This window comes from Ascidiella aspersa, chromosome 3 (assembly GCF_963924565.1).
Source record: "Ascidiella aspersa chromosome 3, kaAscAspe10.2, whole genome shotgun sequence".
NCBI lineage: Eukaryota > Metazoa > Chordata > Ascidiacea > Phlebobranchia > Ascidiidae > Ascidiella > Ascidiella aspersa.
The window spans coordinates 15,235,143-15,250,669 of record NC_139449.1 but is presented as its reverse complement, the minus strand read 5'-3'; the positions used below and the strand labels follow the sequence as shown (position 1 = coordinate 15,250,669).

General features: G+C 35.3%; 1 protein-coding gene across 1 annotated transcript in view; it reads left to right on the top strand.

The window, feature by feature from the left end:
- The window catches only part of LOC146160360 (SEC14-like protein 1), a 29,722-nt gene extending 22,875 nt beyond the window's left edge, over window positions 1-6,847 (top strand). Inside the window, exons 13-19 of the mRNA XM_083383380.1 lie at window positions 649-767; window positions 3,576-3,707; window positions 4,100-4,202; window positions 4,425-4,513; window positions 5,038-5,121; window positions 5,432-5,595; window positions 5,697-6,847. Coding sequence (XP_083239506.1) covers window positions 649-767; window positions 3,576-3,707; window positions 4,100-4,202; window positions 4,425-4,513; window positions 5,038-5,121; window positions 5,432-5,595; window positions 5,697-5,778 — 773 coding nt within the window. The 3' untranslated portion in view covers window positions 5,779-6,847. The remainder of the gene's footprint in view (window positions 1-648; window positions 768-3,575; window positions 3,708-4,099; window positions 4,203-4,424; window positions 4,514-5,037; window positions 5,122-5,431; window positions 5,596-5,696) is intronic.
- The last annotated feature ends 8,680 nt before the right edge of the window (window positions 6,848-15,527 follow it).

The window sequence follows — 15,527 nt, the reverse complement described above, 5'->3', positions numbered from 1 at the left end:
TAATATTAACATGTAATTTAATGTATGATCTGCTTTATTTTATTTTTATTGATTTAGGCCTCGTTGGCGGCCCACACACAACAAGGTTTGCCATCCCTAAAATAGGCGAATATAAAAATGTACAAATGGTGCCAAACAACTGGGCTGTTTACCAAGGTTTAGAAGTGTGTTTTAAACCGTCCTTAACTTCTCTGCATGCGCAATGTTTTTTTCTAATTAGTAATGCTATGATTTCTGTGTATTAGTGAGTTCTCTAAAACAACACATGTCCGAAAACAAAGCGCCGCATTCTGATTTCACTGTAGCTTAGCTCTAGACAAAATGAAGAAGACCTGCGCTCCACGCTAGTTAAGCTTGTTTTTTGCATATGGCACAAGGCGGCATTACTCTTCCAAACTAAAGATTCTACATATCTATTCACACCCAAACCGTACACAATTTAACATTTTTGGTATTTATGTGAGAATTTGCCTAATTTGTGAAATTATTTGGATTGTAGATATTTTTTTTGTCTCATTTTTCGTCAAGCCGCAAACACATTTTACAGGTTGTAACAAGCGAGGTATTCAGTTATGCCACTTTTGTCCATGGGCGCGTCTTAAAGTGTAAGTGGTGCTTTTCTATTACTGTTTTTTTGTCTATTTACAGATGAAAAAACGAGTTCAAAGTTTATGATGTACACAGGCACCGATTATTTAGGGACTGGAGGTCTTATCGACTATATACCACGTGATTATATCCCCGATTTTCTCGGAGGTTCATGTAAGGTAAAGTTTTTTCGTTCTAAACTTGATGTTAAACTTTTCTTTTGGATCAACTTAAGCAAGCACAGCTTCAGCACCATTTACTTTTCTCTTGCTTTAAATGATGCAGATATACGTGTTATCCCAGTGAATTAAGACCCTACATGACCACGGGTTTTGCCAACACGATTTAACGTTTGCAGGCCTTTTTAAGCCGAAAATTTGTGTCGAAACACATGTGCATTGTCACAGCATTTTTTTCTAGACTACAGTGAATCCTCAACAGATTTTGACATTACTTACTTTAAATTCGAATTGTATCCGCTAAATACGGAAAGGTGCTCACGTACCATCTGGAATGCCGTAAAAAACACTTTACAGTTCGTCTCCAAAAAAGGTACGTTTTTCCCTTGGGTCACCAATGATAATATTTGGTCACAATTTCATTACATTTAGTATACCGCGGCTACCCTCATAGTTGTGTTATAGCACGCGTAGAGCTCGTTGTTGAGTCCTTATCCTTTTATCCACTAATCACTTGTCCCCTAATCCTTTATACCCGAATAATTCGTTTACTTAACTGCACAAAGCCACAAAACTATGCCATAGGGCGTGGTTTTAATTTAGACCACTTACGCACATTTTACAAGTAACGTTAAACTCTGGGGATTTTGCTGTATACTGAGCGATAAAACTCTTTGATTGAGCAAATTACCTGGTGCCAATATAAAACACAAATTGACAACAGAAATGCCAAAGAGTTGAGTGGTTCTGTCGATCCACTAAACTCTTTAGCATTTAAAAAAAAATAGGATAATTGAAACACATGGCTGCTTGTCAAATGTCAAATAAGCTAACTACAACAGTGACCCAGCATGCATCGTCCAGTTTGCAAAAATAGTGCAAACATTAAGAAAAAGGGTAATTTTTATTTCGCGTGCATTGCACAAAAACGTGGTTCGTCCAGTCACGAGGTTTAAACCGGTTTACATGGCCTCGAGTTTTTAATGGATACTTCCAGACTTCAGGTTTTTTTTTTAAATCTGAGACAATGTTTTTTTTGTTTGTTTTAGGGCAAGATCGGCATGCAATTTTGTGAGATGTCATGCGCAAATATGAAACTGAAATCGAGCCCAAATACATATGCGTAATAACAGGTTATTTTGCTTTCTTGTTGTATAGCGTCATAGTATGACGTCACATCGCGTGAATTTGAGATCTTATTTTTGACCTGGCCCGCCACAACATTTATGTTTTTCATCCGACTCCTGCGTCTCACCAGCCAGGAAAGGGCACTTGCTGGTAACCAAAATTGTGTTGAATTATCCGTCGGCGAATAGTGTCATTAGGGAGCGTATTTGGTTGGGTTTATTTTTGACCCTCATCTGATCACTATTTTAACTATTTTGGGGCACCGCTGTTTTGGCACTGGACTGTTTGCCCATGTTAGGGTAGAAAAAAGGTTGGGGCTAGAATTTAGATTAGGGTTAATTTTTTAGCTGATCAAGTGATTAAGTTAGGTGTAGGGTAGGTGTAGTGTTTGGGTTAGCAAAAAGTTTGTTTACACCTTATTTTGGCAATTTAGGCCTTATTTCGATCGGATTGGGTCTCATAGGTATTAGTCCTATTTTGGTCTTATTCCGACGTTGATGTTATTCTAAATAGCGTACGATTGCTGGAGCCAAATAAATCTCTCTCTTAGTTACCACTGTCAACTAAGGATGCCCTTATTCGACGTTTAATCTGATATCGATACACGAATTTTTGGACACTAAGTATCGCGAACAGATCAGATAGCAGTGACATTACTATGCTTGAACAAACAATATAGATTAAACTTTCAGATTGTTAAGCTTTAGCGGTAATAGTTTTATTTCCATCAGTTTATTTGTTGATGAGTTTACCTTTCAAGATAAAGAATGTTGCATTGGGTGGCAAATCATAGGCTAAAATGTGTATGTTAATTTGGTATCGGATCGCCACCGATGACATACTAGTATCGGACGAGTACCGATATTCCTACTTGGGCATCGGGTATCGGCCGATATTATCGGACATCCGATTACATATTTTCCTTTGTTACAACAAAACAGCGTTGAGAACTATTTGTAGGGTCAAACAGAGGTGTTACATGTAAATAAATGTTTTAATTTCGTAAAAAACACTTCATTTTAAGTTTAAAAAATAGTTAAACATATTTGACGGACTTTTGTGTTTTTGTCCCGAATAAGCGATTCTCCGAGTTTCAACATTTGCGAAAGAATATTTGTGGGTAGAACTTTAATGGGATACGTTTGAATAACATGACATTCACTTAAGTACAGTCGAATAGACTAATATGTAAATGTTGAGACCAAAAGTAATGATTATTTCGAGCTATTTAATAAAAAAAGTAAAATGTCCAAAAAAATACTATCGTGTCTGATCAAGCTGTTATTCTAACAGATAGAAGTATGTTACAGTGTAGGCAAATATTGTATCCAGTCACTTATTTACCCTATGGCTGGTCAAGGCTATGTAAACGCATTGCTTATAAATGAGTACAGTTTTAATCAAATACATTGTTCACGTTAGTAGACTATGTAAAACCATTACGAAGTTTTTATTGGCTTGCTTCAAAAAAAATACTGTATTGTCTAAATAACGAGGCAGTTAAGGCTAGTTAAACAAACAGGTTAGCCAGTATTGATCTTAATAACACCCAAGTCTTTGGGTAACGTGAGGTGGTAGTTTATGTTTTCAGTATACATCTTGGTGTCTAGCAAACCAATTTAACTGTTTTTTTTTATTATGGTGAAAATATTTGCCCTATTTCTGGTCCTGTTTGTGCAGTGTTCGGTACCAGACGGTGAACCGGTTCCAAAATCTTTCTACCGCACAGAGTGGGAGCGAGGTGACGGTGTTGCATTATGGGAAGACACAATCTACAAGGCAGCTAATGTATTTAAGGGAGCGCCGCACGAGGTGAGGCTCACTGGAAAACATTTATGCGAAATTGAGTAACGACGTTTTAGGCAAAGGGACAATGCAGTTTTCGAAAACTAATTTATAGTTGTTTTTAGTTATTAGCAAACGTTGTTTAGTGCTGCCAGGTATTTGCCCAATTTATAACGTTCTTTAAACACAAATTTTGTTATTCTTAGCACCGAGTTATTTTTTGTCTCGTTTTTCTGCTTTATTTCCACTATTTTTGGCTGTATATGTATATCACTTTCAAGCTGCAAGTGAATTGCCCTGAATATAATTACCCCTATATGTAAGCCAAACGTTGGTGTAATAACAAATAACCTGTGTCAGAAGAGCCCTTTATATTTGTTATTGTTGTACTAGCTATGTATACTTTGTAAAAATTGAAGGTTGTGGTCGAGGTTCCCGATAAAGATTCGGTTATTACGTGGGACTTCGACGCACTAAAAGGAGATGTTTCTTTCGCGATTTACTTCACGAAGCAAGTCATAGGTAGGTGACTGACGGATTTCTTTGGAGCGCATAAAATCACACAGAGTTTAGTCACATATTAAGAATACTGATAGTTCGCGATTAATTTTGACCTAACGGTCAATTCCCTAATATTGTAAATTATACACTGGAAATCGGTTCTAATCAAATTTGGCATAGATTTTATTCTAGATATTTAATTTTTTGTATCACCTTTTTTCTTAAAACGTTTAATAATTTTAGGTCCGATAGAAGACACGGATATCCAGTGCATGCAAGTAATACCACCGGTTCCGTCCACTTCTTCGGGTAACCCAATATGCAATGTACAGGTGACTATATTCAAGGTTAATATTATCTAGTTAACGTTTTGAGGGTACGTGTACCTCTGCCTGGCCATGGAAAGAGTAAAAGCTGAACCAGACGAAAATATGAAACACAACACTTTTGAACCAGGCGTGTAGTAAAAAACTACAGTAATTTGTTACTCATTAGTTAAGTCGAAATACTAAATGACAAAAATCAGGATTTGCCATTTCAGAAGGTTTGCCATTTCCAACCAAAAGATTTTTTTCAAAAGTTTATTAAAAATACATGCGTATTACCTTTTAAAAGACTTTACAAAGGTGCTCTTTACTGGATTTGTAACTCTTGGTTTGAAACATTGGGTCTACGTTTCAGGAAAACAAGTACAAGGGAGATATATGAAGGCCTAAAAAATGCAACACATTTAGCTGAAAAATAAATAACAACGCTGGGCAACAGGCATTTCGGTTACTGTTTTGTAAATAACAGCAGTGTAATGCTTTATTAACTGTGCTAACAAAAAGCGTAAGTTGCAAGCTTTTTTATGAAGGTCATTGGAAAGCAAATGATTTTGGGAAAAGACTACACCATTGCGGAACCACCAATCATTTGTAGGGAGGGTGAAAGTGTTCAGGTACATACTGATGTAATTTTGATGTTTATTTTTTATAACCCCACCATATTCTTATCGCCCGAAAAGAAGACAAAATGCAAATAGAGTTTTATGTTTTATGGATTGATCGCCATACTAGACAGTTTTTAGCAAAGATACTGAACAAAAAAAACTGTTAAAATGATATATAAAATAAACAGAGTTTGCAAAAATTCGTCTTTTAGGTACTTTTCAGTGTGCTCGGAAGCACCATTTATCTTTCTTAAAAAAATGCGACAAATCCTCTTAATGCCCTAGCCTAGGTTATTACGTTCGTTTTTGTAAAATTCAGGGTTCACATATTGCTCGATCCTCTGGCTCTTACATCCTTCAGTGGAAGTTCAGCGCACTACCTTTGCAGACCTCGACAGTACAAGACGTCCTTTACCAAGTGACTCATAACCCAAAGGCTAAGGTTATCTACTATTACGAGTTGCTTGCCTCGAAAAATTTCAGGTTTGTTTACGTTTTACAGTAACCGTAAAGTTAAAATACTAACTGATGTAGTAGTGACACCTAATAATTTACCGCCTATTTTTAAATGTTTTAAAACACAGGGGGTCCATGACAAGTTTGGAATCCTGCCAAAGCGCTTTCTCTTCTCTCTCACACGTCACAAGCTCTAGCATAACCTCTTGATAACCACTCAGACTTGGTTAGTTATACAGGGTGTCCATAAAGTCTCTTTACAATTTAATGAAATTATTAAAAAATGGAATGATGAGATATCGCAAGGCTTGTTTTATGTTAATCAATATTTCATAAAGTTTTTATTGACACTACATTTTATTGTTTCAGACAAAATTTCTAAATTAACCGTTTAGCTAGTGCTTCGTGCAACTAATTTTGCCCATATAGCAGTGTATTAAATAAAGTAATGATATTTTTAATTATTTTTAATTAAATGTTGATTAAATGTTTACAAGTGTATTTAATGTGTCAATAAAAACTTCTGAAATACTGATCAACATAAAACAAACCTTATTGCGATATCTCATCATTCACTTTTTAATATTTTTTTAATTTGTAAAAAGACTTTATGGACACCCTGTATATTATAGTTTGGGAAAATGGACAGCCTTTCGACACCGTTTTCCTAAGTCTTCTGGTGACCTTTCTTTTTTTGTTTGAAGTTTTATTTGCGTTGCGCTGCCTCAACTTTGTCTAACTTTTTAAACATGATGTTATCAGAGCTATACTTTTTTGTGTGTAACTTCACCCGAGTCTTAAAATAATTTATAGATAAATTGGAAACCATGAGACGAAAAGCTTTGAGCAAAATACTCGCTAGCATTAAACTCTTATTTGTCCATTTACACTTTTGCAAACGAAGTCTCCTCTAATCGTGTTACAAAGAATTGACCTACGAATTAGATTTCTCGATTAAAAATAAAGTCTTTAACGTTTTTAAATGTTCAGTTTTTAAAGAAAAATATCTACTTTTAAATGAGTCGGTTAATAAAAAATGGTAGTCAGTTTCCGAGTATTGGGGTTTTTATCATGTTACCCCTGCTGGGCAAATTACGTTTTTCTACAATTTTTATTGTAAATATACATGGTGTCGCTTTAAGTTATTAAGATAAAATTTGCGCCTGTGCATTTATTTTCTCTCCTCGTTAGTAAAAAAGTATTGCCAGTTGCGTTGCAATTTTGTGTTTGTTATGCAGAACATTTTTAACTTTCGCACTTTAAAAATAAATTGTCATTATCCGAATTGTTGTATGGAAAATGAATATTTTTATATATATATATTTTTTTTCCTCAACTCTTTTTTGAAAGTTTTTTGTACTACATTAGGATAAATCCTTTTAAACCAGTTTTAAAATTTTACCGAAGGTTTAGTGTTTATTTTTTATTTATTTGGGGGGAGGGTTAGTGGTTTACCGTTATAAATAGCGTTACTTATCAGGGTTGCTTACAAATAGTATTAATTTCACTTTTGTTTATGATTGGTATAAACGTTGCATGTTCTATAGTTTCCTTAACTTGTTTCTGCAAGCAAAAACGGATATGGACCGAAAATGCCCCGCCTTAATAATCAGTGGTCGACAAACTTTGAGCCGCAGAGTCATTTTTAGTTGGCCACGAGGTACTTTGTAAAAGTTTACTGTTTTCATGTAGGCCTACAGTAGTAGTGGGCCACGTTCTAGCCTTACATTTTTGCACTATATGTTAAAAGTTGATGTGGCTAATATTTTTTATTTCTCAGCGTGGTTCATGCTATATTTTAAGCCACCTTTAAGTATGTAAACGCAATTTTTTTCGCGCTTCGCGTATATTTTCTTCGTTTGTTAGTATATTTTACATCACGGATGGCGAACCACTGACCCGCGGGTCACCAAGTTACCAAATTGTCTCTCTAGATTAGAAATACGGAAATGTTATCAGAAACAGATATATGTAAAAAACAATTCTTCGTTAGTTAGCACTATATAAATCAGGGCTTCCCAATCTGTTGGTTGTGCAAAAGTGTTTCAGGTGTGAAGAGTAGGGGTACACTAACTGCACTTCAGTGCTTGCAGAAAAGCAGATTACTAAAAGCGGTTTGTTTATCGCTGAAAAACGTAAAGGGCGGCAATCCTAGGAAATTAGGATTTCGCAGACTAAAATTCTAAAAAACAAGTCATTTGTTAACTATTTGGTTCTTAATATTCGTGGAAATTTGTAAATCGTCCAAAAACCTTGAATTATTTTATCAACCCAGACAAAAAAACACTTAAAACGACGCAGCAGCAAAGTTTCGCATAAAATTAGCATACAATTAAATATATATGACCTACTTGTGCATTTTGTAGGGATTAAGGTCGTGTTTGTGACCGGCGCAATGTAAAGGTTCGCCATCCCTGTTTTACATTATGGCATGGCATTTTTTCGGCTTCAAGGCCTTGTAATACTTCACCTCTTCTTGGTGTCAACAGCATAACGCTGTGTAGACTTGGACTCCCTACAAAATGCAATTTATAACAAACTATATCTATAGTTATTTTCTACTAAACTTTGTAATATAGCTATTGTATCATTTGTAACATTTATCCAAATTGATTGTCGTAATGTATTCCTTTTATGTGTTTCGTGCGAACTTTTTACGTGATTGCGGGTGCCGCCATTTACCCAAAATCCCAAATAGACGCATTTTTTTGCGTTTCCAAAACTTGCTTTAGTTCCATAATACCACACCGGTTGGTTAAACAACATTTTTCTTAAATTACTTGAACTACGATCTTAGGCCTACTTGTGAGGTCAAATATATAGTAAGGATTTTTATGAACAAAGCAATAATCAGCCCAAAAGCGATATTCTTTGATTTCCTGCGTCGTGTGACGCATAACTGTACAGTCCAATTTTGTTAAATTATATTATAAATGCCGTTATTTCAAGCAATATTAGAATCCTTTTATGTGCCATATGCGTCACGTATCATTTCAACTAAAATTTTGCCAATTTAAAACCATTTAACCCAATTTTTTTATATGCGCATTTCAACTGGATCTTGTCTTCTTATTTGCGCACGAGTTCGTTCGAGAGCAACAAGTGTTTCTAAGAAGAATTGTTTTAAAACCTAACTTTGTGACGTCATTCTAATGCCTTCAACTTAAACAAAGATCCTGAATCCGCCACTGTTTTTTCTGTCGAAGTGGCTTTATTTACGTAGTGGGCCTTTAATAGCTCTGAACAGAGTAATTTTGGTCGCGACAAAAAAGTTTGCCGACCACTGGGTTAGATGGTAAGGGGTGGTTGTCAGGGTTTCATTTTGTTATAGGCTACGTTAGTTTGGTAAAGACAATGCAAAATTAATTAGAATCTTTTTGCAGTAAAATTTTTTTTTTGCCGCTTCAAAAAGGAAAAATCACATTCCCAAAGACAGTGCAAACTGGCACTTGACGCCTAAAAGCTTTACCTTTAAGAAAACTATCAAGCTTTTTGACTTATGGTCCAATTTAGCGACATAGTTCACGAACGTCATATAAACAAAGCTTGCAATGCTTCCCTGCGGTCTACGATGGGTGAAATGGCCTTGATTCTTTATGTATTACTGCGACAATAAATCCAAATCCAAAATAACCATAGCAAACCAAAAAACAATAACGGAAAAAACAGATGTCCCGAAAACAAATTTTCGACTCGTAATAATTTAAGCCTTAATGTGTGACCACACCGATTGTGACGCGACGTCGCCAGAGGTGCGTTACTTGCAATTTTAAGGAACCTTTTTATTAATCAGTCAAATTAGCTTAAAAAACGTTTATCTCATCAGGACAGGTATAGGCTACTTTCCATAATGTTTAAAACTTTTTTAAAGTTTAAATTAACCTCCTATCACCGGAATCAAATATACAAGATTTTCAGCGCCAAAACGAGAGAGAATAGATGGATTCGAATCCGACAAAAACGTGCATATAAACTTTTTGCCCTTACTAAGTTAAAATAGTCCAAAAGTATTTAAAATAGACTCGTGTCTAGTTTTCAAAGAGGTGGCGGGCCGTAAGTTGGCGACCCCTGCTTTAAATATACAAACATTTGCAGCGTATAAAACTGTGAAACGCAATAACAACCAACATTTTACATAAGAAAGTCAATTATTGCGTAACAATGGTCCGAATACTACTACAAGTTCGCAGTACGAAAGTTGCCATTTAAGGTTAAAAGTTACCTACAGTCCTGTTTGTTACTATTTTTATGTAACGCCCCCTTATGTGCATTCAGCGCCCCCCAAATTAGAAACAGACCCAAAACGCCCCCTTGTAACTCGCCAATGCCCACAAGGGGGCGGTACCGCCCACGTTGGGAACCTCTGATCTAGATCTAGGTAAAAAATATTTAGAATGAAAACAATGCGTTATACAGTGGCTTACTGGTCTGGTAGGCCTACAACTCAATTCAATACAAAATAATCCAAAATTTGGTCAACACTTAACGCCGGCACAAATAAAAATTGCCGTAAAATCAAATAGGCGTAAATTATGATTTCGATTGCAGTGTCGTGCTGATTTAAATATTTACGAAACGCTCCCGTCCATGGTATTGTATCCTCCTTTCTGTTTTTTTTTTCTACTAAACGTCAAATTTGTGTAAAGCGAGAAAGTAAGTGTGTGCATCAGACCGTTACGGGGAATAAGGTGAACTTTGTGAGTTTATGGAAACGAATATGGATCACTGAACCGTAACGCCGAAGATTCATCGTTTTTTATGTCGTTGGCCCATTGCTCGCATTCGTAGAAGTATTTAACAGAAATAGCCTGATTTGGCTTAATGGGATGGTTTCCACAAAGAGGCGTTAACTGAGCAAATGAGCAGTCGCGAGCTCGTATCTTTTACAATGATTATTATTTATCCGTTGTTTTCAACCACCCGATCCGTTAGAAATTAGTGCATTTCTTACCAAAAAGGTCTACGACAATTAGTGCATCCAAAGGATCAAAATGTCCGACTTTTAGACTTTGAGGTCTCGGACAATGCACTAATTTGCCTTAACAATATGCTTCAAACGATTAAGTTTAATAATACTTGACCTACCTAAACCCAAACACTAACCAGCACCCTAACCCAAATAATGTGCATTGAATTAATAATTACATAAACGCTTTAGGCCAGCCTTTCTTAACCTGGGGTAAATTTACCCCTGGGGGTAAATTTCCTCACTTTAGGGGGTAAATTAGCTATCAATCAAAATTTCCACATCAGCTTACGAAACAGAAAAACAGTGCCAGCTGCAGGTATTGGTAGCATAGTTTCCTAGAACTGCTTTTTTGAAGCTAGCTAGTACCCTATTGATTTGTTATTTTAGTTTCTTGGCAATATCCTTATCTCTCAGTTACTTCATTAATACGTCATTTGCTGTTTGAATAAAGCAGGTTCTTCGGCAGTCACGGCATAGATTAAGGCAGTGGTCTCCAACCTGTGGGTCGTGACCCCAAGTGAGGACACCAAGCTACATGTACAAGTGTGTCAAACGTAGACAGTAGACGGAGATGTTTTGTAACATCATAACAAATGCTGTTAATTTCTAGTAAAACATCTGCGTTTGTTGAGGTTGCATTCCACAGGCCAAATTAGAAAGCATATCCACTTAGAAACACAAACAGCCAAAGAGGCTTATCGCTAAAAAAATTTTTCACTTGTCATTATGAATACATTCCGCGGCGAAGTAGGTGCCCGTTCTGCTGCATTCTATAGCACTTGTTTTAGCATTGCCTATAATTGACTCCAAAATGGGGTCGCAATGTAAATTCTGATTACATCTTAGTTGAATTGGGGTCGCTTATTTAAAAGATTGGAGACCACTGGATTAAGGTAACGTGTCTGCGAGCAGTTTCGAAGTTACGATACACTTTTTGAAATTTCAGTGCTGGTTATGCATGTGATTGCCTAATTTTGTCACTGGGTATAGCTTAACTGGCCAACCCAGCTAACACACAACGTATTTTCGACGTTCGGATTTTTTTTTTAAACTAAGTAAACGTTGTGGGAATGTGTCCAAACGAACGTTAAGAAAATACGTCGAGGCCGTGTTATCAAAACGTAATGTAAAACGTAGCATTAACGTCAAAATTAACGTTAAGAAAAACCGCAATGCGACCAAATTTCAACGTCATTTGTAACGTACAAACAACGTTGATTACAGACGTCGATCTTAACATGTTTTACATCATTTTGGACGTCACTTCGAACGTTTGTGGAACGTTATTTTTTAACGTTGCGACGAACCACAATGAAACAAATTTACAACGTCATAGGTGACATGCAAATAACGTTGATTACTGACGTAAAATCTAACATTTTTAGACCGGTTCAGACGTCTTTTACACGTTTAATTGACGCTATATATTTAACGTTCCGTAAAACTATAACGCAACCAGCTTAGAACGTCATACGTGACGTAGAATTCACGTTCATTTCTGACGTCACAATTAACTTGTTATAGACAAATTTTAACGTAACTTCAAACGTTTGTTTAACGTTCTTTCGTAACGTTGAAACAAACCAAATGCAACTTATTTTAAAACGTCATAAATCACGTACAAAAAACGTTGTTTACTGACGTCAAAACTAACGTCTTTTCAGCCACTTTTGACGTCGTTTAAACGTTTTTTCAATTCAATGGTATTCTTTAAAAAAATTGTGGCGCACCACAAAGTAACCTGATTATAACGTCAAAGGTGACGTACGAACAAGGTTAATTAATTACTTCGAGGCTAATAACTTGTTTTAGGCTATTTTGTACGTCAGAGCGAACGTTTTGCTAACATTATTTTTAAACTTTGTGACCACCATTGATGTTACTAATTTACAACGTGATACGTGACGTACAATCAACATTAAATTTTGACATCAAAGCTAATTTCTTGGAGACCAGGACGCCATTTTAAGCGTTATAATAACGTCATTTTACCGTTTTGACTAACTACAATGTTATATAATTAAAACGTGAAACGTGACGTAACAACAACGTTACCTTTTGTAACAAGGATAATTTTTTTATGACTATTTTGTACATCATTTCTAACGTTTTAATAACGTAATTTCTCAACCTTATTACAAACCTTAATGTAACCAATTTAGAACGTCATAGGTGACGTACATGCAACGTTAATTACTCACGTCAAAGTAAACTTGATTTCATGTCATACGTTGTCGTGAGAAACCACAATGGACCCAATTTAGGAAATCATACGTGACGTACAATCAACGGTGATTTCTGACGTCAAAGCTAACTTATTTAAGACCGTTTTGGATGTAATTTTAAACGTTTTAATAACGTTATTTCTTGACGTTGCGTCAAACTAAGATCCAACTAACTGACAACGTCACGCGTGAGGTATAAATGATGTTGAATTCTAAGGTCAAAGCTTACTTCTTTGACAGCATTTTGGACGTGATTTTAAGCTTTTTAATAACGTTATTTTTTGGTTTGTAACTAACAACAAAGCAATCTAATTAGAACTTCACGTGACGTAAAAACTACGGTAAATACTGACATCGAAGCTTAGTTGTGTTTAGAATTAGACTATTTTATACGTCATTTATAACGTTAATATAACGTTATTTTTCAACGTTATTACAATCTTCAATATAACCAATTCAAAACATCATACGTGGCGTATATGCAAAAAGCAATGATAACTGTCGCTGAAGATAACTTATTTGAAACCATTTTAAATGCTATTTTCAAAAGTTCCAATAACTTTATTTCTTGACATTACGAAAAACTTAAACGCGACCAAATTTGCAACATCTTAAATGATCGTAGTCATTTCGAAGGTTACGGCAAACCACAATGCAACCGGATTAAAACGTTAAACGTGACGTATACAACAAGGTATATACCTGACATCGAGGTCAACTTGTTTTAGACTATTTTATACATAAATTAAAACATTTCATTAATATTGTTTAGCGTTGATACAAACGTCAAAGGAACCCTATTAAAACGTTAAACGTGAGGTAGAAACAACATCAATTAGCCTACTTACGTTGAAGGTAACTGATTTTAGACGAATTTGCGTGTCATACACAGTTTTTTCGACTGAGCTGAAGTACAATCGAATCAAAATGTCATACGTGTCGTATAAAAAACGTTGTTTGCCGACGTCAAAACTAACTTTCCAAGTTTTAATTTTCGTTAAATAGAAATGCTTTCTTTTAAGGAATGCGTCGGGATTATGTAGCCTATTTACAAAATATTTGTTTTTTTCTGTAATGTGTTTTGATTAACTATTTTAGAAAATGTAAAGAAGTATACTTAGTTATGCTTACATAAAATAGAGATGTGACTTAATTTAAGATAGCATTTTAGTAAGGGTAACATTGTCTTTACATGAAACAAATCGCATAAAAAAGTACTTAGCGCAGCGACCGCTATAGACGCAATTTCCTGGATAGACAAGAATGTCGCTCCCTGCTGCTTTTTTTTCGCGGTTTTCGAACGGCGCGTAAACTCGTGATTGGCCAATATGCGGATGACATCACAGTCCAGTTTGAACATTTGCTGTCAGGACATTGGAATTCAAAATAAGTTTTGGCAGCTCAGCGCTAGGGTGCTTGTTAGATATTTAGGTTGTTTTCCTTAAACCATGAAGATTAGGGTTACATAAAAAGATAAGGCTTTGTTATCAAATATATTTTCAGGTTAAATAGTCTAAGCTGTATTTGTAGTTTTATTTATAACTTTTATTTTAAGTAGGAAAAAAAATGATTTACTGAATAAATGACTTTAAAGCCTCCACTAATTTTCATCTAACATAGAAAAACAAGCTCTATTACCTCTGTGGGCAATTGCAGGCACTGGTCTAGAATCCTACCACAGTGCACAATATTTGGGTTAGGGTGCGGGTTAGCATTTTGGATTAGGGTGGGTGAAGTATTAAATAATAGATATAATAATACTTGGCCCACCCTCACCCAAACGCTAACTCGCACCCTAACCTAAATATTGTGCGTTGATTTAATCATTGTGGTAGGATTCTAAACCAGCGCCCAATTGCATTCTACGGCGAGTGAACACCCAAACTTTTTAGACAATTTTAATGCAAATCTTTATATTTGTATCATGCCAGCGTAAATACCTTGGGTGTGCATAAAACCCCAAATGAACACTTGAAAATTCATTACTGAAGATCTCGACTAAAGGCTTGATTAAAAGTTCAAGGTGGGATTTGAAGAAGGGTACACGTTAAAGATATTCCTCATGAACTTGGCTGCTCATCAATATTTACAGGTAAATTAGTGATTAATATTTTCAAGATTTTTGTTAATTATTATATTTATTTGACTCTTACTGTTTTGTTTTATGCTTGCAATTGCCCTAGATGCTAACAACAAAGACTTTAAAATGTATCCTGGCTGCGTTTAAATTTCTTTATTTGGGCAGCAATTTTTTTCAAAACCTACCAGTGATAGTTATACAATGTCACCAGAATTTTAATTTTATATATTTCTGACCAGTCTGCATTCTGTGGACCAGAAGCTACACAGCACAAAACGCTATCACACAATAAGTAAAGGCAAAATAAACATAATATGACAGAATTATTGGGAAAAAATTATACCATAGACTAGTACTAAGAATGGTCTATATTTTTTTAATATAAAAACAAAGTTTAAAAAATGTAAAAAATACTAATATTCATTATTAAATGTTATTATTGGCAAAAAACTGAGATAAAAATTCTTGATACTAAATTTTACCAAACAAATTCAGGTTGCACAAGAAAATACATTAACAGTGATATAAAATTTCTGTGCTTGGCTAAATTAGTAAATGGCACATTCCCTATTCCCTAATTTTTATATTATTTGCCCACAGCTCTCTCGATGTATCACACATGCATTCAGATTCGGATTAAACTGCTGGATTTTCGTTTTACACCGCTGGATTTGTATTGTTCTTA